The sequence below is a fragment of the Oncorhynchus masou genome, chromosome 15 (genome assembly GCF_036934945.1).
Source record: "Oncorhynchus masou masou isolate Uvic2021 chromosome 15, UVic_Omas_1.1, whole genome shotgun sequence".
In the NCBI taxonomy this organism is placed as follows: Eukaryota; Metazoa; Chordata; class Actinopteri; order Salmoniformes; family Salmonidae; genus Oncorhynchus; species Oncorhynchus masou.
Genome location: NC_088226.1, coordinates 45,033,491 through 45,054,411, shown reverse-complemented (window position 1 = coordinate 45,054,411; position 20,921 = coordinate 45,033,491). Strand labels below are relative to the sequence as shown.

The 20,921-nt window shown below is 45.7% G+C and overlaps 3 protein-coding genes across 5 annotated transcripts; 2 read left to right on the top strand and 1 right to left on the bottom strand.

Annotated features, from left to right (window-relative positions):
• The first annotated feature begins 29 nt into the window (after positions 1-29).
• On the top strand, positions 30-5,438 carry si:dkeyp-117h8.4 (uncharacterized protein LOC572032 homolog). The gene is made up of 10 exons (XM_064989378.1): positions 30-355; positions 1,485-1,542; positions 1,731-1,789; positions 1,912-1,945; positions 2,036-2,082; positions 2,703-2,847; positions 2,985-4,795; positions 4,889-4,925; positions 5,019-5,064; positions 5,168-5,438. The coding sequence occupies exons 1-10, from the start codon at positions 278-280 to the stop codon at positions 5,196-5,198; spliced, it is 2,346 nt and encodes a 781-aa protein (XP_064845450.1). The 5' UTR covers positions 30-277; the 3' UTR covers positions 5,199-5,438.
• An 11-nt stretch (positions 5,439-5,449) lies between these two features.
• On the bottom strand, positions 5,450-14,167 carry LOC135556296 (amidophosphoribosyltransferase-like). Its single transcript, XM_064989376.1, has 11 exons — positions 13,899-14,167; positions 9,537-9,603; positions 8,678-8,884; positions 8,481-8,593; positions 8,236-8,381; positions 7,699-7,771; positions 7,459-7,610; positions 6,973-7,100; positions 6,555-6,776; positions 6,279-6,399; positions 5,450-6,148 (listed from the first exon to the last, which is right to left on the bottom strand). Exons 1-11 carry the CDS (start codon positions 14,027-14,029, stop codon positions 5,979-5,981), a joined length of 1,530 nt encoding a protein of 509 aa, XP_064845448.1. The 5' UTR covers positions 14,030-14,167; the 3' UTR covers positions 5,450-5,978.
• Positions 10,007-18,867, top strand: LOC135556294 (multifunctional protein ADE2-like). 3 transcript variants are annotated; one of them, XM_064989373.1, is made up of 15 exons: positions 10,007-10,454; positions 10,952-11,452; positions 11,543-11,596; positions 11,692-12,267; positions 12,551-12,622; positions 13,305-13,456; positions 14,725-14,761; positions 14,962-15,159; positions 15,802-15,980; positions 16,196-16,375; positions 16,530-16,643; positions 16,788-16,871; positions 17,714-17,894; positions 18,157-18,315; positions 18,433-18,867. In XM_064989373.1, the coding sequence occupies exons 1-15, from the start codon at positions 10,043-10,045 to the stop codon at positions 18,597-18,599; spliced, it is 3,066 nt and encodes a 1,021-aa protein (XP_064845445.1). In that variant the 5' UTR covers positions 10,007-10,042; the 3' UTR covers positions 18,600-18,867. The 3 variants fall into 3 exon arrangements, with proteins under 3 accessions (XP_064845445.1, XP_064845446.1, XP_064845447.1); XM_064989374.1 differs by lacking the exons at positions 10,007-10,454; positions 10,952-11,452; positions 11,543-11,596; ... (1 more) ...; positions 12,551-12,622; positions 13,305-13,456 and adding an exon at positions 14,183-14,304 and having other exon boundaries at positions 14,491-14,761; XM_064989375.1 differs by lacking the exons at positions 10,007-10,454; positions 10,952-11,452; positions 11,543-11,596; ... (1 more) ...; positions 12,551-12,622; positions 13,305-13,456 and adding an exon at positions 14,560-14,641.
• The last annotated feature ends 2,054 nt before the right edge of the window (positions 18,868-20,921 follow it).

Below are 20,921 nucleotides of genomic sequence, written 5' to 3'. Positions count from 1 at the left end.
TGCGGGAAATTTAAAAATATTTTCGTGACGAGATGGAGTACAGCTACGACCGGAAGGGACTTTTTGCATCAGGTTAGGAGATCAATTTAGCTAACCATAAAACCTAAACCTGTCTCCAAACCTACCACATTAATTATCCTAACCTGCTACAAAAAAAACGACTTCCGGTCGAACCTGTATTCCGCTAGTCAGAGCCCTTGACCCGGAGAGAAGCAAACAAATGGGGGGAATACATTTTTTTTCCGTTTTAGTGTTTTGATTGATAAAGACTGACAACATGGACGACTTCGTAAAAAATCAATTTCAGAACAATGTCAAGATTTACACTGATAATCTGGAGAGAATCGTTCAGAAGGTAGGTGGAAATGGACTGGGAGCTAGTTAACGTTAGTTTAGCTAACGTTGGCTAACTTGTAACTCTGCCGTGAGCCGTGACTGTAACTAGAAGTTTGCTTATTTTGTAGACCGTATTCTTCTGGCGATTTTGTATGATGATCATAGTTAGAAAATACCCTCTTTTGGTGTTAGCCAACTAACTAGTAGTAGCAGAGCAGATGCAGTTTTCAAACCGTATGTAGCGACTCACTTTGGTAGGAGCTAGTCTTTTTTTCGCCAATCCCCCTTATGGCCACGGGACGAAATGCTCCAACAATGCACACCCCCTCATCAATGGCACTCAGGACTACTAAGCATGTACCAAATCAAATTGTATTTGTCACATGCTCCGAATACAACTGGTTTAGACCTTAGTGAAATGTTTACTTACAAGCCCTTAATAACCAACAATGCAGTTTTAAGAAAAATAAGAGTTAAGAGTAAAACATAACAACAAATTAATTAAAGAGCAGCAGTAAAATAACATCACGAGGCACAGGTTAGTCGAGGTAATATGTACATGTAGGTAGAGTTAGTGACTATGCATAGATAATGAACAGTGTAGTGTAGAAGAGGGGGGGGGGCGACAATGCAAATAGTCTGGGTAGCCATTTGATTAGCTGTTCAGGAGTCTTATGGCTTGTGGGTAGAAGCTGTTAAGAAGCCTTTTGGACATAGACTTGGCGGTACCAGAGAGAACAGTCTATGGGTGGGGTGGCTGGAGTCTTTGACAATTTGTAGGGCCTTCCTCTGGCACGCCTGGTGTAGAGATCCTGGATGGCAGGAAGCTTGACCCCATTGATGTACTGGGCCATACACACTACCCTCTGTAGTGCCTTGCGGTCGGAGGCCAAGCCATTGCCATACCAGGCAGTGATGCCCTCGGGTGCAGCTGTAGAGCCTTTTAAGGATCTGAGGACCCATGCCAAATCTTTTCAGTCTCCTGAGGGGGAATAGGCTTTGTCGTGCCCTCTTCACGACTGTAGTCCTTCGTCTCGATCACATTGAGGGAGAGGTTGTTATCCTGGCACCACACGGCCAGGTCTCTGACCTCCCCCCTATAGGGAAACATCCAAATGTGTCTGTATTTACTCTTTCTGACTCAACAGTATTCAAAGCTGCATGATGATGGGACTGAGGTGAACCTGGAGGACATAACTCCCCAAGGTAAACAAAAGTCAGTTTATGGTGTCACTGTGGACCTTCAGTGCTTGAAGAATAATTGTTTAGTCTTGTCAACAACAAGTAGCCAGCTTTATGTTGATGGGTAAACCATCTGGACTCAAAAGAATTGTCTCCATGCCTTGATGTTTTCTTGTTTCCCCCCCCATGTATCCTGTCATTGGATGGAGAAGATGTGAGCCGTTGCATGTTTAAGTCAGAGTTGGCGCTGTCAAAGCTGGAATTGTCAAAGGTTTGTAAATGATCTGTGGCTAATTATTTTACATCCACTTTGTACATTTTCTGTTTATGTTGACTTTACATTTTTCTGAGGAATCTTTCTGGATCCACACCGCTTATCCACCTTCTCTTTAGAGTGATGCTGGCCTGGCAGAGCTGTCACTAGGAGGTAGGGAACTACAACATGTTGTTTATCTGTGAGATGTGCACTTGTTCAATCGATCTAAATCTATATTCAAGTTATGTTTTGTTATTTCAGATATTTCTGAAATACACAGGCCACATGACACCACTGGAGACTTCAAGGTAAATTGCTTTTACTTAATCTAATTGGAGTTCTCCCAATCTGGGGCGGCAGGGTAGCCTAGGTAGCCAGGCAGTTAACCCACTGTTCCTAGGCCGTCATTGAAAATAAGAATTTGTTCTTAACTGACTTGCCTTGTTAAATAAAGGTAATATATAAAAAATATATTTAAAATAATCTATGGAGTAATGATCTACACACACAGAAAACTGATTGTGGGCAGAACAGATCTGTGTGTTGAGACTAGAGTCCAACCAGATGTTAACAGTTCACAATACTATAGCATAAAATCAAAGTTGTTGGTCGCGTACACAGTTTTGCAGATGTTATAGCGAGTGCCACAAAATGCTTATGTTACTAGCTCCTAACAATGTAGTAAAAGGTCAACAAGTATGCGAATAATCAATACATATAAAATCTTAATGTCCGAATGAGTCAATTAACCCAAGTGGCACCGTAACAGTAATCCAGATATGTCAAGAATCCAGTATATAAATATATAAGCAGTGTAGCTAAAATGCAATGTTATAATAGTAGCGTTTGTCAAGAGTAAGATTTAAATACACATAACAAAACCCCATGGAAAAATAAATCTTACTGTACTTCTCATGGTTTCCAACAGATGGACATCTCATACCACCAGTATGATGCCAGCAGTGATTGCGTCGATGAGGGTTCTGTAGACACGAGTACTGTCACTGTCACGAGTACTGTCACTGCCCCCAATAACGATTCTGTTATGCATCAGGCTGCCAAGAACAGCCACTGTACGTTAATTATTTCAACATAAACCCCAGTGACTTATGAGTTGAACATTTTAAAGTTAACATGAAATACAACTGCAGCACTTTTTTTGTTGTTGACATTTCTGATGAATAAATTGGATTTATATCGCCTCCAACAGGGGTGGACAATTCCAAGGTGAATGAGACTAGAAGTAACCTGTGGGGGGCACCAGAGGAGCAGGATGGGGAGCTGGAGCGCTCTCTGAGCGGTCAACGGAGCACTCTACAGGAGCTGTATCCCAGCATGCTCAGTCAGATAGGAGAGGCCTGGAGGCGCCAACATGTGTCCGACGCGGCTGTAGGGGTGCTAAGGAGGTACCACAGACTCAGGTGGTCGTCTAACAGAAACCTCAACCGCACCTTCAACAGCACCCTGAGACCAGCTCACAGAAAACCTGACCTCAACATTAGCCAATCCATCCTCCCAACATCTCAGAACACCACACTGAATGTGAGTAACCCCAAGAGTCCAAAGTTTAACCTCAAAAGGACAAACGGCACCCATCCTCCTCCACAGACGAAGGTCATCCTCCAGAAGTGGCCAGCAGAGAGGCAGTCACCCAGGAAGCGGACAAATTCAGGAAACGGACAACCGTCTCGCCCTTTTCCACTGATGGACTTCTCCTCTTGTCCTTCCTCTGGAGGCTCCAGTCCTCCCTCTGCTCCTCCTTCTTCCCCTCCCTCTGCAGCCTCCTCCCCTCCCTCTGCAGCCTCCTCTGCTCCCTCCTCCCCTCCCTCTGCAGCCTCCTCTGCTCCCTCCTCCCCTCCCTCTGCAGCCTCCTCTGCTCCCTCCTCCCCTCCCTCTGCAGCCTCCTCTGCTCCCTCCTCCCCTCCCTCTACAGCCTCCTCTGCAGACTCCTCCCTACAGGAGAACCCTGAGCTAGATGAGGCCCCCCTAAACCAAACCTTCACGGAGTCTATGTCCTCTGCCCCACCCACCAGGGTTAGGTATACTACCCTTGTCTTCAGTCCTGACAGATCTGAAGGCCCTTCCACAGCAGGAGGGTTGAGCAGCCCATCTCTGAGGTGTGCCGTCCCCAGTCAGAGGATTTTCACAGCAGTACGCCCTGTGGTCAGTATGGAAATGTCTTCAGACACAGAGAGGTCTGTCTACCGCTCCTCAGCAGCACAGAGTCCCTACAGAGCCAGACTGCTGAGCTGGGAAGGCCAGCGTGCATCTCCTAACACTGACCATAGAAGCCTCAAATCAGGCGTTGCTGGATATCAGAGAAACATGGTGACGGTGGAACCCAGATCTTCCCCTGCGTTTTCCCCCTCTTTTCAGAGTCCTCTGTCACCCAGGAAGCTCCACCACCTAGACGCCTGCAGTACCTCCCAACTGAAAGTCCACTCATCTCGAGTCACCCATCAGGAGTCTACTGCTGGGGCAGCTCAGCCAAAGCTCCAGCGACACTATTCCCTGGATTCATTCTCCCCATCCATCAGTCTAAGGAACTCCACTAAGCAGATCGATGAGGACTTCCAGAAGCTCTACCACAAGCTTGTGTGTCAGGGCAAATCGGTCCCCTCCTGTCGCATGTGTGAGAGGAGAGCAGAGACCACCAGAGGCCCCTCCTCCTCTGCTCTGGCTGCCCTGGCCCTGTCTCCTCACCACTCTGTCATGAGGAAGCGTCGCAGGGAGCTGGTCCAGAAACATTCCCCAGAGTCCAAACGCTTCAGAGACAACTCCTGTGTGTACTCACCAGGATCTCTCCGCCAGAGGAGAGAAATGATCAGGTGCCAGAATCGCTTAGACAGCCACTTGTCCTCCATCCAGAGGGACATCTCCTGTGACTCCCACACCTGGAGCCCGCATAGGGCCAGCCTGTCTCAGATCCGCCACAGCCCCCATCACTACGCAGACGCAGCAGTCAGGAAAGCTGCAGGCTCCTGGTCTGGCCTGCATGTTGATCAGCCCTCTCCTGCTTGTGTAAGGGTCTTCCACACAAACAATGTACATACAGAATACCAGTATTTTGTTTCCTTATATTTTGTAACATTGCTGTCCTGTCTCCTGTTTTAGAGAGCGAAATACAACAGATTTGTTGGGATTCATCCAGGTTCGTTTGCTTTGTTTCTTGGAAAATAAAATTCTGAACTTTGACCACCACAATGAATGTATTCAGTTCTGATGAGACTATTTCTCCCCCCAGGAAAGTCACCTGTCAAGGCAGAGTGCCAATGTGGCTGTTCGCCAAGGTAACCATGACCTTATTCAGTCTGTTCTGTGTTGTCCTTAATCTTAGATTCATAGAAGATTCATTTTGTTTCTCATGTTAACCAGCCTCCCTTCTTTCCCCAGTTTCTCTAGGAGACAACTTCTGTATAAATGATGTCGGCCCACAGAAAGGCCTGCACCTCTAGTTGATATGCCTGACTTAAATATGTTGCTGTTTTATATCAGCTTTTAAAACAGTTCTGATGTTCCAATTACTAACTCATTTGTTACAATGAACAGTGTTCCCACAAGGTCTTTTTTTTATGCCCCCGTGGGATAACAATAGCTGTTTTTTGAATGGATAGATGCATAAAATACATACTAATGACTTTGTAATAAAATAAGTTTGAAAAAGTTTTGGCTGTATGCAATTTATTTTATCACTTTAATTTTCTTACATATCACAACAGGGAAAATGTAATTATGATCAACATAAAGTAATCTGAAATGTACTTTACAGGAGGATTCAACTACTTTAAACAGGTCTGCATATGTATTTTCCTATTTAAAGATTTTTGGCTATATGAAATGAAGGCAAGTTGTTTCCACTAAACATTGTTTAGTCTTGTGCATCTTTCAGCTGATAAGGCAACTTGTAACATCTCTCCTATGAGAGGATAGAAATAAGGGGTTGGAACACAGCTACTTTCACCTCACAAAATGTTGCTTTTCAGTAACAATGGAATGTAATCTTACGTGGAATGAAAAGGCTGGGTTCAAATGTAATACATTGACATGCATACGGTTGTGTTGCCAGAATGGCAGCATTAATGCCCCCAAAAGATTCAGGGTTAAGTACAATAAACAGCAGTACTGTGATCGAGAACAGTTTGGTTGTGGTCATCTATGGCACCTTCAGCTGTGTCTGACTTGTTGAGAGGGTTGTGGTCAACGGTCACCACTCCAGTTCCACAGGGTATTTTCCTGTGAGGCAGGCGGTGCAGTGACCCACTCTCCTGCTGGCATTGGTGTTGATCCTCTCATCCTTCCCCTGGAGGGAGGGGATTCCTCCCTGCACCGCTGATAACAGGCCCTCAACCGACAGATACCTCACACTGGATGCACCTACAGAACATATCAGTTTGCCACACACACAACTGGTGTTAGCCAACTATTTCTCAAGTCACAGATCAAAATGTGAATCTAGAGGGGGCTACTCTCAAAAACATGAACTTTGTAGTGTTCCAAATCTCACCAATGTAGCCCGCAATGTCCTCAAACTCTGGCCTGTTAGCGATGAGCTCCTCTTTTGTGGGGATGTTGATGCCCATGTAGCATGGGAACCTGATGGGTGGTGAGGCAACACGGATGTGAACCTATAGGAGTGAGGTAAGCAACCAAAATGAATGGTCATTAGAGACAACGCGAGACCAAACTTAGTATAGTACTCGACCATTATAACAAGGAGCGATTACCTGCAGTATAATTGATAGAAAGAGGGCTGATAACAATCCAACTCTGGGCCACTCACCTCTGTGGCTCCTGCTTCCTTTAAGAGCTTTATTATGGGGGAGATGGTGTTGCCCCTGACAATGGAGTCATCAACGAGCACCACTCGCTTGCCTGTAAAGTTGTCTGTCAGTGCCCCAAACTTCTTGGCCACCCCCAACTGCCTGAGGCGTGTGTTTGGTTGAATAAACGTTCTCCCAACATACCGATTCTTACACAGAACCTCCACGTACGGCAGTCCCGACTGCAGAGATGGAACAGCATAGTACAGACTGAAGCCCAAGAGGAGCACATGCATACATACCCAGCATAAAAAAATATGAAAGAATAGTCAAGACATGCAACTTTATCAAAACGTCCTATAGGCGAATACATAGAAAAAAAAATGGTAATGGAAAACACAGACAGAAGACCTGATCAGTGTGTTTATGCTGCCTCACCTGTTGAGCATATCCCAGTGCAGCCGGTGTAGCAGACTCGGGCACAGTGCTGACCACGTCTGCCTCTGTAGGGGCCTCAACGGCCAGCTGACGTCCACAGCGCTGCCTCACCGTGTACACCATCTGACCTGAAACACCAGGAGGAAACTATAGGTGCTCTGGCATCAGGTCAAAGGCAGGTAGCCTAGTGGTTAGAGCATTGGGCCAGTAACCGAAAGGTTGCTGGATCACATCCCCGAGCTGACACAGTGAAAATCTGTCATTCTGCCCCTGAACAAGGCATTGTTCCCCGGTAGGACATCATTGTAAATAAGATGATTGTTTTTTTAAACTGACTTGCCTAGTTAAATAAATGTTTAAAAAAACACAACAAAAAAAACACATTGTGTGCCGTAATCTCCCAGTCAAACTATTCACTACTCTCACCGACTAAGTACTAAATCAGTTTTAGTGTTATTAGCTAGGCCAACTTCTAAATATGCCTACCTTCAAATATGGAATCTGGTCTGGCAAAGTAGACATATTCAAAGATGCAGAATGCAGGGAGGTCTCCCTCGGGGCGAGGGACGATGCTTAGGGACTTCACACCGTGTTTGGAGATCTGGACTATCTCTCCAGGCATCACCTCTCTGTAGTACCTGAGGACCAGCCCGAGCAGAAAGAGGCTTGTGAGCCACACATTGCCATGGCAATAAGAGAACGGTAACCATGGTGATGGGCACTCACTTGGCACCGATGGACTGGAAGCTGCAGGACTCTGATGACACCACCCAGCCCTCTGTTTCCCCCTCGCCAGCACCTGACAGTGGACAGAGTATGGCCTGTCAATCATCCATCCGCTTCCACCTCTTTATACAGTTGTGGTCAAATATATTGGCAGTGGCACCCTTGCACAATTCACCATTTATTCTAAAATGAGTAGACATTTTAAAATAAAAATGGTGTTCACACGTGAATTTGCTTGATTTACTCCTGCACAGGACCAAGAAAGAAAAATTCTGTATTTAAATTTAGATTTTGACTGAAAGTGAACAATGGCCTGAAATAAATTATTCAAAATTCAAATGAATTTGGTTGAAGGCAAGTGATTCTCATTCATCTTACCTGCCATTCAACCAGTTTTGAAAAGAGAACACTCTGCTCCATTGCAAAGTGCAAGGGTGCCAATATATTTTATTATAGATTAGTAACCCCGCTCATAGATAATGCACAAATCAAGAGATCCAAAAATACCATGCAGCGCTAAGGAAGGACCAAAAATACCTGCAGTGTGGAGTTTAGAAATGGGGACGAGGCGCCCAATACTGAGGGGTCTGTTTCCATACGGGTCACGGATAGCATAGATCACATCTGTGTACATCACCAGCAGCGAGTAGGATGTCGGGGTCTCATGCATCAGGTTCTTTATCCTGCAATGGCGAGAATTAACAATCAAGATGAAGAAAAGTGTCACAGGGAGGTAAAAGAGGAGATGGGGTATTATTAGAATAGAAGGTTCTAGAACCAACCTGGCCACCCAGTCAGGGACATCCAGCTCCTCCATGGGTGGAGTCAGAGCCAGCAGCTGGGTGATGAGCTCACTGTCTGAGCTGGTGGACAGGCCCACGCCGTGACGCATCACCTGCCATTCACATAACACACACAGTAATGTACCTTTAAAACAAAAAAAACACACAAGGTCGGTGGATATGACAGCACAACCCACCTTCTTACGCAGTGCGGCTGCATTGACCAGCTCCCCGTTGTGTGCCACAGCGATCTTGCCGTGCAGTGTGTCCACCACAAAGGGCTGGCAGTTCTGCAGCTCAGAGATGCCCGTGGTGGAGTAGCGTGTGTGCCCGATGCCCAGGTTACCGTAGCGCAGCTTCAGAAGGTTCTCAGGTGGGAAGGCGTTGTTCACTAAGCCCATTCCCTGAGTTGGGAAGAGACGTAGCTAATCACAACACATAGGCAGACAGGGACATCTTGGGTACACACCCACTGAACTTTGCTCTCCTAAAACCCTGTGCATTAAAAATAAAAATATATGTAGCCAAACTGTGATTAGTAAAGCTTTAAGTGATGATATCACATGCCTGTTTTTATGCTACAAGTGTCTCATTTCTATACAGTGTGTTCTCTCCTTGTACTTCTGAGATTTTAGTTTTTATTTTACTAGGCAAGTCAGTTAAGAACAAATTCTTATTTTCAATGACGGCCTAGGAACAGTGGGTTAACTGCCTGTTCAGGGGCAGAACGGCAGATTTGTACCTTGTCAGCTCGGGGATTTGAACTTGCAACCTTCCGGTTACTAGTCCAACGCTCTAACCACTAGGCTACCCTGCCGCCCCGAGTTTGTTAACTAATAGGACTGAAACTCCCACAGATGGAAGGGTTTAATAATGTGTTTTGTTGTTTTTTTTGGGGGGGGGTGATAGTATTATGCCTAGTTTGAGGCCACTGATGGGATGTTGTGTAAATTAGAGGACAAGTTGAGTATCTTTGTAATCTAGAATGAGTAGAATTGCAGCCATTTCTCTTTCATGTTTCCATACTGAATGGTTCTGTTTGTCACACATTTGTACCTTGAGGGTGTTGTACGTTGGTGGGTTCACTCCATTGCTTGTGACAATCCCAGCACTTTCCTGACCCCTAGGTAAAACAAAAACAAATAGATTGCTTGAATGACAGTTTTAGTGAGGTGGAAACACTTGCAACAATGACACAGCGGTCCTTAAATCTCTTACAGCCAAACCTACTCGACTTTGCTTGATGCAACATGTTTGAGGCCAGCTTTTATGCATGCATAATGCCTTGGGGCAGACTAAACCGTTTTGGTGAAGGAGAAATGGTGTAGGGGGGTGTGTATCTGCAGTGGAGTTTCCTTATATGGAGTGGCCTTGCGCTGCAGACGATTTGCCAAGCTGCTTCTCGGATTACAGTCCATCCCTCCCCCACATCACAAAGCTTAAGCCAGTAGTGAGGCTGCGTGGGCGTTCCTCTCAGGCTTAAACGCCTGGTTGCCTAGGGAACCGGGCAGCAGAGGAAGGGGGGCTGGGAGAGAAAGAAGCGTTTCCAGGTCAGCTCAAACATGGAGAGAGGAGCAGGGAGACAAAGAAGAGGTGAAGAAGAGACGGTAGAGGTAGAGGAGACAGGAGCAGCAGGACAGTGGGGGGAAGCGGAGGTGCTGGCTCTTGTGTCAGTGTGGGGGGAGCTGGGAGCAGCTCAGCATTCAGGCGTCAGCAGCAGAGCCACATTTGAATGCATCTCAGAGCAGCTGAGAGGGCTCAGCGTGCTGCGGGACTGGAGGGAGTGTCAAGCCCAGTGCAGGAGGCTGGGACTGCAAGCCAGGAAGGCTGAATCACCAGGCACATTCAACAACTACAATCAGGGGTCAGCAGCCATGATGGACACCCAAATGACCCCAAGTGACTTGGTGGAAGAGGAGGAGGACCTGACCAGTGAGAAAGAGGCCCACTCTTCCTTAGTCACAATGCAGGAAGGTAACTCGGAGTTACAGGAACAGTGTTATATTGGGAGAGAAATATACAAGTGCTTACAAAATATTTGTATATGGAAACTTTGAAACAATTAGAGTATATAGCAATTGGCGTAGGTTATAGGAAGCAATGAAATAAAAGGATCTGCGACATCCCAACACACTAGCTGTGAGTGAAGGATTGTTAAGATAATGTCAGAAAAACAGTGGACCATAGACTATGCCTAATAAATGTAGTACCAAATCTTAAGTTGTTTAGTATATGCAGCAGTAGTCTAACTAGCAGTGTTTAAATGATCCCTCATCAAAATAAGAAGCCTCAGAGGCTGCTTTGTGACCAAGATGTTGACTCGGACACAACTGGAGTCACATACCAGTAGCCTAGAAAAAGGATTACACTGAATCTAAATAAACCTGAGTATCTGTAACAGACCATATCAAAAAAGTATCCCTTGATTCACATTCCTTTAAAAATGTAAGCGTATGTGTGTGTTCGTTTAGGAGGCCCGGGTCAGATTCTTCATGGGGCTCTCCCCTACACCCAATGCGTGGGCCCGGAGGGGGGCCGCCACTGGACAGATGAGGAGGTGCGGGCTCTGCTGTGCGTCTGGTCTGACCGCCACGTCCGGCAGCGTCTGAAAGGGACGCTACGCAACAAGTCCATCTTCCAGGAGATGGCCCGCCGCATGCAAAGAGGTTTCGGAGTGGTGCGCAACTGGAAACAATGCCGCACAAAATATAAGAACCTCAAGTATGAGTACAAGATGGCCAAGAGCGCCCAGGCCGCTGCAGGCAGCAGCAGCAGTGGCCCAGGAAGGTACATGAAATTCTTTGACGAATTGGAGGCCATATTGCTGGACAGGGGATTTGATGGGAAGGATGGGAACCATGATATGCAGAGGAGAGGACCTGATGTTGACCAGGGAGCTGGGAGGCTGGAAACTCTTGGAGGCCAGACACAGTCAACAGCACCTGCAGGAGACCTGGTCATTGAGATAGATGGTGAGATTTTAATGAATGATGATACTGAATGAGTACATTGCCTAGTCTTAGTTCTACTTTTTACAGTCCTGGGAATAATGTCTCTTTCAGATGACAATAGTGACGATTATGAGCTGGACACAGACCCAAATCAAAGGGAATTAGGTATGTGTAATCAAATAACCTACAGCAGAAATGCCTTCTGAAATTTAACAGCTATGCCCGTTGCCCACTCACTATTCTGTCTCCCACCCTAATAGAGGCCCACATTTCACCACTGGACCAGTCTAGCGCCGAGCAATTCCACGTGGTAACGGTGTCCGACACAGGACGGAACTGGAGTGACCAGGAGGTGCGTGCACTGATCCAGGTGTGGTCTGAAGAGGGCGTGTGCAGGCAGCTGCAGAGCTCCACCAGGAAGAGGGACATCTTTGTGCAGATCTCCTGCCGACTACTGCAGCAAGGGGTGGAGCGTGACTGGAAGCAGTGTCACACCAAATACAAGAACCTCAAGTATCTGTATCGCTCCCTACAGAGGGGAAGGGCTGACGGCACGGACCCGCGCCACCTTATGAGGTTCTATGATGAGGTGGATGCCATTTTGACCAGGTCGGATAGTGGACCTGCCATGCGATATGAGGAACAAACAGAGGCTGGCGCCATTTTGGCTGGGGCGGCCATGATGGGGTACGAGGATGGCAAAGATGCCATTTTCATGTCGTCAGATAGAGCAACTGCAAAAATGGGACATGAAGAAAGGACTCGTCCAGTTAACTCTTACACAGCTCAAAGTTATGTGGTTATCCCCAGGAATGAGGACAAACGAGCATACACAGGTAAAAAAAATAAGTGACTCAGATAGCAATTGTAGATAAACCGAAGGTCACTCAATATAATTTAGTGGTGACCATATAAAAGACAACAAACAAGCCATTACTTCTTCAGACATGTCCCACATCTCTATTTTATAGCCAATAACAAGCTAATTTCTCAGATTAAAAACTAACCCACATCAGCCCCAAAGCTGGTAGTCGGAGACAGCAGAACCTGGTGGAGGAAAAGAGGTTCTTATATTGTGCATTAACACTGATTTGTCATATGCCTATTGGTTTCTTACAGGCAATGCTGAGATGGATAAAAGAGAGGACGTGACAGCAAAAAGAGGGCTGAAGAGGAAAGCATTGGATCAAGGTTAAATTGTACCTCCTCCATCAACAATTATGTTTGTCACATCACGAGAATGTCTTATCTAATTTTAAAATCCACACGTGACCAAAGGCTCAGTAACAGACTAATGATGCACAGTGTGACTGGGTGAGTCAGTCTAGTGTCTAGTCTCCTAATCAAATCACCAGAGGGTGGTTGGTAAGGAGTCAGGAAACTGCTGAGAAAAGGCTACAACATTGGCCTTTACAAAACTGCAATATGGCTTATGTGTATCCCATCTGTTCAAAAAGTAGAACAGTGTTTTCAGTAACAATCAAGATTACAATCTGTCATCAAAATCTGATGAGATCACATTCTTTTGTACACATTTTGAAATATTTTGAGCACATTAGCACGATCAATTTGAGAGGACCAAGGTCAAGAATCTGCGCCAGATAGCTCTTTTGTACATCATGGCAGCCCCAATTCTGATATTTGTTTTCTCCACTAAATTGGTCTTTTGATCAACCACATCAGATATTTTTCAGATCCAAATTGGTCAAAAGACCAATTAGTGGAAAAAAGATCAGAATTGGGCTGCCTATATGAACACAACGCATGTGTCACAGACTTCTACACACAGTAAAAAGTGAGTAAAGGTATTTAACCCCTCAACTCAATCTCTGATGTACTGACCCTATTGATTCATTGTTTTATTTTTTTATAGATACACATAGACCTGTGAAAAGGCATGACACTGGGGGCAGCTGTGCTGAGAGTATTGACTTCCAGTACAAAGAGGAGGATCAATACATTCCTATTATAGAGATCAACTCAGTCTGTTCCATGGCAGCCTCTGACTCATTCCGAGAAAAACAGGTAGGCGTCAGAATGTGAAAAAGTATGTTTTAGCATCATAGTAACCAGTTGACTGTTGTATACAATAAGAGTCTGAAAGTCGTGGTACACAATACCTTTACGAAAGATATTGAGTTGAGTCTCCATTGGAGAAATGTATCAGCGCTAGTCTGGAATCCAATGACGAGATGTCCATACTTTCACGGGAAACAAAGTAACACTTAAAATGTCAATTTTAGCAAGAAGTGATCAAGAAAGTGACGTCACATCATGTGTTGTGAGAAATGGACCGCTCCCTTCAATGTATTTTCTCAGTGAAAGTTGCACAATGGGGTTGAGGGTTTGATAAAGCAAGTGTATAATCAATTATGGGAAAGATAGTCGGAATTTGTGCTTAGCGGATGGGTATACAAAATAGTTGACGGCGCTATGTAAACGTGCTAGCTAGAAAACATCTACTCACCTGTGCTGTAGCGCTACAAGACCCAAAGTTAACACTTTGGCAACTTCTAGTTGTGTTGGCCATTCCCCTGCTGCAACACAGCCAAACACTCCGCACTCTTCTCCGATGCCAGATTCTTCGAACTCGCTCATTCTTCTGTCCCTGCGCGTCTCAGCTTGTACACTTCACACTCACAGCAGTGCAATTCCACGTTTTACACACTGACCACGTGTTAAAAATAGAGCTCGCGGGAAAGTATGCTTCCTCTTGCTGGTTAGCGTCTACACACAGACGGGCTCAACCTAGTACAGGGCTACAAAATGAGGATGCTTGCTATGAAGCCTATTGATTTGACTCGCTAAAATGTAACGTTACTTCGAGCAGACAGCCCCTGACAAGACGGAATCATCCGTGGCAGATTGCGAAAGTACTTGGCCTACAATTTACAAACGAAAAAAAAAGTATATAGATTTTATGACTGGCTGATAATGTCAGCTAGTCCAAGATTTCAATCATTCGACCTGTTTTTTTTGCGTGTGATAAAGGTGCAATGATATTTATTTGAAAGTATTCAAGAGATACTAATAAAAAAAAACGACACTTGGTTTTTCAGACAAATAAGCCATTGTATCTCCCCCACGTGGAGAGGCCTTCATTACTTTGACCGAGTCTAAATCAACAAACCCCGCCCACCCAGTGAACCAGGCCATGCTCAACGAACTCGCTCAGTGCAGAGTCCTCTTTCTGTGCTGACTTTTCTACGGGTGCGGGTGAAGTTGCGAAAATTATAAATACGATATTTTGGGTGTACATTTCCCCATCTATTTTTGCTTGCTTTACTTTTCAGGGTTGCAGATCGTCTTCCAACATGGCGTCTCCATCAGGTATGTTTTCCACCAAAGTACAACTTGTAGGCCCATTACTTATGTTTGTTCATTTGCAAAACGGCCCATCAAGTAATTTGAAGATGGATAGTTGAAATGAGGATGCAATCAGATGTCTACTGTCAACACGCGTTTATCGTAAAAATCGATTAACCAATGTCTGGGGTTACTCACTGTTTCTTTGTTTTCTGGTTTTGAAGAGCTGAAACTGGGACAGAAACTAAACGAGGGAAAGACCAAGCAGATTTTCGAACTCGCGGATGAGCCAGGCCATGTTTTGGTCCAGTCGAAGGACCAAATCACAGCAGGGAATGCAGCGAGGAAGGACCAGATGGAGGGCAAGGCCGCGATAGCAAACAGAACCACGAGCTGTGTTTTCAAGTTGCTGCAGGAGGCGGGTGAGTCGTCAGGCTACACTGTTATCAATTATGCAAGTTGGTAAATGCTAATGACATGTAAATGTAATGATTAGTTTGGCAATGTATGCATGTGTGGGTGCATGTGATACTTTGTTTAGATGTGCCCTCCGCCATACCTCCTCTCATCCTTTCAAGTGTCGAACATCAGATTGTTTTGTAATCAATTCGAAAGCTTCTTGGATCTGTGAGAAATATACATTGTCCTGGGACATTTAAGTGTGCCAACATTCATGAATGGATTCGTCTGCAGGCTAGAATGCAATCAAACAGCTATTATCAGGGATTGTTCTGTCTGTAACTGAGCACAGTGGCCAGCTGTCCTGAGTTTCCAGGTCATGTTACATTCCTGTGTTTGACATTGGAATCAGTCTGTTATTAAACACTACTTGATCAGAAATAACTCCATGTTGCGTTTATTTTTAAATAAATGTTGTAAGCCTAACTGTGGAAATTAATTCCTTGCGACTCAGAATGTGTCCCACTCTAGCCCTCTTTCCTCCCCTTCATCTAAGACAATGGCATATCTGACTGGCTGTTAATTGGCTTCGTGGCCTTAGTAGTAGTGCATTTGATTTAATCATCAATGGCTGAGTAAGACCTTGTGATGTCCCTATCCCTCAGGCATTAAGACAGCTTTTGTGAGGCAGCAGTCGGAGAAGGCGTTCGTGGCGGCCCGCTGTGAGATGATTCCAATCGAGTGGGTCTGTCGGAGGGTGGCCACCGGGTCCTTTCTCAAGAGGAACCCAGGGGTCAAGGAGGGCTACAGGTTCCACCCTCTGAAAATGGAAATGTTCTTCAAGGTGTGTGTGTGTATTTCTCTGTCCAATCATGCCCAGTAGAAACATATCCTCTCCCGTAATCCAATCTTCCGGTTTGATTTGCACACATTCATTGTCTGCTCAGGGGACAACATTGAAAGTTGGGTGCATCAACTCATCCTCCTTCATACAAATATTGCTGTATTTTACAATTTACATCAATGTCTTGTCATGGTCACCATTTTTGTTTGTCCCAGGACGATGCCAACAATGACCCTCAATGGTCAGAGGAGCAGCTGCTGGAGACTAAGTTATCTCTGGCTGGGCTCACCATTGGCCGCTGTGAGGTGGACATCATGAACCGCAGCACTGTGGCCATCTTTGAGGTCCTGGAGAGGGCCTGGGCCACCCAGAACTGCACCCTTGTGGACATGAAGGTATGCAGCTCAGTGCCGCCGTCTGCTGGTCATGGGGGGTAGCACAGTGCTACAAGCTCGATGTGGAAGTCACGTTGGGGCATATTGAATTTAATGTCTTCCCGTAAAACATTGCTTTTGAATGTGTTTTTGTATTTTGTTTTGTTGTTGACAGATTGAGTTTGGTGTGAATGTGAGCACTAAAGAGATAGTGCTTGCTGACGTGATTGACAATGACTCCTGGAGGCTGTGGCCAGCGGGAGATCGGAGTCAGCAGAAAGACAAACAGGTGAGGTGATCTCCCGCATTGCTCTGTTCAATTCTCCCATCCCTTTATGGAAAAAATCTAATGTTGCCATTATTTAACCACCTCAGATTGAGTTACACCACATTAGCTGTAGTGTAAACCTGTGTGCTCTCCTCTTCTCTGCAGGTGTACCGGGACCTGAAGGAGGTGACTCCTGAAGCTATGCAGATGGTGAAGAGGAACTTTGAGTGGGTCTCTGAAAGTGTGAAGGTAAGCTAACCTTGTGTATCCCACTACTCCTGTGCCCTTTTGCCCTCTAGCCTAAAAGAGCCTAAGCTGACCAGCTGTATCTGTTATCAGGAGGACAAGCACTAGTGTTTGTGTTGAATCAACATAACATACTGATAGAGAATCAGGTAGTTTAACATTAACTGGTGGCCTCCCGGGTGGCGCAGTGGTCTAAGGCACTGTGTCGCTGTGCCACCAGAGATTCTGGGTTTGAGCCCAGTCTCTGACCGGGAGGTCCATGGGGCGACGCACAATTGGCCCAGTGTCGTCCGGGTTAGGGAGGGTTTGGCAGGCAGGGATATCCTTGTCTCATCGCTCACTAGCGACTCCTGTGGCGGGGCCGGGTGCAGTGCACGCTCACCAGGTGTACGGTGTTTCCTCTGACACATTGGTGCGTCTGTCTGGCTTCCGGGTTGGATGTGCGTTGTGTTAAGAAGCAGAAGCAGTAGGTTGGGTTGTCTTTCGGAGGACGCATGCCTCTCGACCTTCGCCTCTCCCGAGTCGGTACGGGAGTTGCAGCAATGAGACAAGACTGTAACTACTACCAATTGGATACCATGAAATTGGGGAGAAAAAAGGGGTAAAAAAACATTTACCATTAACTGGTTGTGTCTGTTGATTGTGTTCCAATCCAGTGTCATCTCTTAGACATTATCAGGTTCTCAGGTGAACCATTTGTGACCTTCACAACTTCTGTCAAATTAACCAAGTTTGTTTTAATCTGTCATGCAATGACATGCAGACCCGGTACAAGTACATCCCATAGTGGAATAGGTTAGTCCAGGCATTCAGTAGAGGCTAACAGGCAGTGTGTTTTTGTCTAGCGGCTGCTGGAGCCCCAGGCCAGTGGCAGAGTGGTGGTTCTGATGGGCTCCATCTCTGACACGGCCCACTGTGAGAAGATCAGGAAGGCCTGTGGCTCCTACGGAATCCCCTGTGACCTCAGAGTCACCTCAGCACACAAAGGACCAGATGAAACTCTCCGCATCAAAGCTGAATATGAAGGTGGGCTGAGCTTAGCCTTTTAGCCCTAAGCTTACTGGGCACCCCTACAAATATAGCTACCCCTCTATGTAGATTGTTCATGCATTTTAAAAGCCATTGCTTGCTTATGTTTATTGAGAGTGGAAGATTCTGATATATACATTTTTTTTCTGAAAGTGTTTTAAATAATGGCTTGGTATGTGGAGTAACTGTGTAGTATAGTGGCTATCTAATATAAAACATTATATTAGGATGGATGAGCTAATGTGCAGTATTTTCCCAGGTGACGGAGTACCAACTGTGTTTGTGGCTGTGGCGGGCAGAAGCAACGGCCTTGGTCCAGTGATGTCAGGAAACACCGTCTACCCAGTCATCAACTGCCCTCCTATCACTCCCAACTGGGGGGCACAGGACATCTGGTCATCCCTTCGCATGCCAAGCGGTGAGTACATCCCTGCATGCGGTCTTTCTTGCTGTGTGTATTCAGTAATGTGTGGTAATTCTCCCTGTTTATTGTATCTGTGTGTTTACCTTAACCATGTGAGCTCCTCTCCCGCAGGTCTTGGCTGCTCCACCGTCCTCTCTCCAGAAGCTGCGGCCCAGTTTGCTGCTCAGATCTTCGGGCTCAGTGACCACCTGGTGTGGTCCAAACTGCGAGCCTCCATGCTCAACACTTGGGTGTCTCTGAAGCAGGCTGACAAGAAGCTGCAGGCCTGCAGCTTGTGAGGAGCCTCAGTACCATTCCAGACCCTGCCAGGCCTCCAAGATGGGAACTATCATGGGTCCCTGCCTGGTAGTGTGTCATGTCTAATGAAATGTTTACCATGATAGTTTACTAACTGTAAAATCAGCACGACAGCACATTCCTCTAATCATTCCCTTAATAAGGCAGTTAACCCACTGTTCCTAGGCCGTCATTGAAAATAAGAATTTGTTCTTAACTGACTTGCCTAGTTAAATAAAGGTAATAAAAAAATAAAGAGATTAATATAAACTGTGGTGTCTGTTTTAAGACTTTTTCTACATGTACAATAATATGACATTATTTTGAAAATGTGGTAATACAGTGGGGCAAAAAAGTATTTAGTCAGCCACCAATTGTGCAAGTTCTCCCACTTAAAAAGATGAGGCCTGTAATTTTCATCATAGGTACACTTCAACTATGACAGACAAAATGAGAGAGAAAAAATCCAGAAAATCACATTGTATGATTTTTAATGAATGTATTTGCAAATAAATGTCTTGTCTGTCATAGTTGAAGTGTACCTATGATGAAAATTACAGGCCTTTCTCATATTTTTAAGTGGGAGAACTTGCACAATTGGTGGCTGACTAAATACGTTTTTTGCCCCACTGTATGTAGCAACATTACATCCTGTTGGACATAATACAATGTTGATAATGTATTAAAACCATAGATGGGTGGCGCAGTGGTTCAGGCCGCTGTACTGCAGCGCCAGCTGTGCCATCAGAGTCCCTGGGTTCGTGCCCTGTCGTATGGAGGGAGGGCTTGGTCGGTAGGGATGTCCTTGTCTCATCGACAGCGACTCCTGTGGCGGGCCGGGCGCAGTGCGCGCTAACCAAGGTTGCCAGGTGCACGGTGTACCCTCCGACATATTGGTGCGGCTGGCTTCCGGGTTGGATGCACGCTGTGTTAAGAAGCAGTACGGCTGGTTGGGTTGTGTATCGGAGGACGCATGACTTTCAACCTTCGTCTCTCCCGAGCCCAAGATAGTAGCTACTACAACAATTGGATACCACGAAATTGGGGAGAAAGGGGTCAAAAAAAAGAAAGAACCATAGATGGGGTTTTCTTTTTTACACTGCATATCAATTGGATGAGCAACATTCACATACTCTAAGCCTTTATTCATGAAACCGTAATGTTTCCTCTAATATATAATTAGACAGAATTAAGTGGTGACTCGTGGGCGTTCATAAAAAACTGCAAGCTAATCTTAGCCCAAATTACACGTTCAATTGATTGGGGGAAAATTATGCTTTGGGGAAGTCTTTGTCTCGGGTTCCAGGATAGATGTTACTTTGAACTTGGAGGCAGGTGCCAGAGTGCGAGTGATGTCGGTGAGGGATCTCTTATCGCTCTTCATTCCAGGGGGTTTGTAGTCTTTAAACAAAGCCTTCATATCCCTCTCATCATTCAGAATGGTTCTCATAGCTGTCACCACAAACCCAACAGTACACATACCTCCCAAGTTTGAGGGAATGCTATAGTAAGCCATTTTCCACACAACCAATAGGTTCCATTCGGAGCTCCTCTGAAAGGGATAATGTCATATAGACTGAAGTACCATAGGTGTCGGCATTAACAGTTAACTTACAGGTATTGGATCCATTGTAATACATTATACAATTACATTCTAGTTCACCCAAATGATTACCTCCTCTAATAAACCAAGGGGTTGTCATCACTCCTGCTACTGAATTAGGTGGGAGTTAAGCATTATCTGTCCTAGCCAACACCGGTGGGACTGTGTGGTTGTGTAATGCAGAGAACGTCATAGGGTCAGGGTTACGTGGCATCTCCACTAAGAATGATAAGTCCTATGGGAACTCCCATAAGCGGTAAACCTGCTCCTATCTTAACTGGCCCCAAACCACACACTCAACACTCTTTTTGTCCAGATGTAAGATTAGCAACAATTTCTGCTCTAAAGAAGAACAAGTTGTCCTCATTGTTGTGGGCCTTGCAGGGCTCTCGTTCGGTGATAACCATCTCCCTCTGGGCCACAACTACAGGCTGGCGTTGGCCCCTTTGGCTTAGGACTTTTCAACCTCTCTCAGGTCTCCAACAAGAGGACAACCTACTGTTCTTATTAGCACTCCTGTGCTAATGCAGAGGAGGGCCAGATTGCACCACTGGAACTGGCGAGGGCCCATCATCTTCTGGATCAGGAACTTGTCTGCAGTGTGACACGTGAATCCAGGAATCTCTCTCAGCAACCATCACCGCAGTGAAGGTGGTCAGAAGAGCTTGGTACAGGCCTCTCCAATGGGGGTCCTTCCAACTCTTTTTCCTGAAGTCTATCA

Bases quoted from the DNA above. Each gene is read 5' to 3' on its own strand.
- LOC135556294 (XM_064989373.1), top strand. From the start codon at position 10,043: ATGGAGAGAGGAGCAGGGAGACAAAGAAGAGGTGAAGAAGAGACGGTA. The intron at 10,455-10,951 runs GTAACTCGGAGT...GTGTTCGTTTAG, and splicing joins CTTAGTCACAATGCAGGAAG to GAGGCCCGGGTCAGATTCTT. The intron at 16,376-16,529 runs GTATGCAGCTCA...TGTTGTTGACAG, and splicing joins GCACCCTTGTGGACATGAAG to ATTGAGTTTGGTGTGAATGT.
- LOC135556296 (XM_064989376.1), bottom strand. From the start codon at position 14,029: ATGAGCGAGTTCGAAGAATCTGGCATCGGAGAAGAGTGCGGAGTGTTT. The intron at 8,594-8,677 runs GTGGGTTGTGCT...TGTGAATGGCAG, and splicing joins CAGCCGCACTGCGTAAGAAG to GTGATGCGTCACGGCGTGGG. The intron at 6,149-6,278 runs GTGAGATTTGGA...TATGTTCTGTAG, and splicing joins GGACATTGCGGGCTACATTG to GTGCATCCAGTGTGAGGTAT.
- si:dkeyp-117h8.4 (XM_064989378.1), top strand. From the start codon at position 278: ATGGACGACTTCGTAAAAAATCAATTTCAGAACAATGTCAAGATTTAC. The intron at 1,543-1,730 runs GTAAACAAAAGT...TGGATGGAGAAG, and splicing joins GGAGGACATAACTCCCCAAG to ATGTGAGCCGTTGCATGTTT. The intron at 2,083-2,702 runs GTAAATTGCTTT...GGTTTCCAACAG, and splicing joins ACACCACTGGAGACTTCAAG to ATGGACATCTCATACCACCA.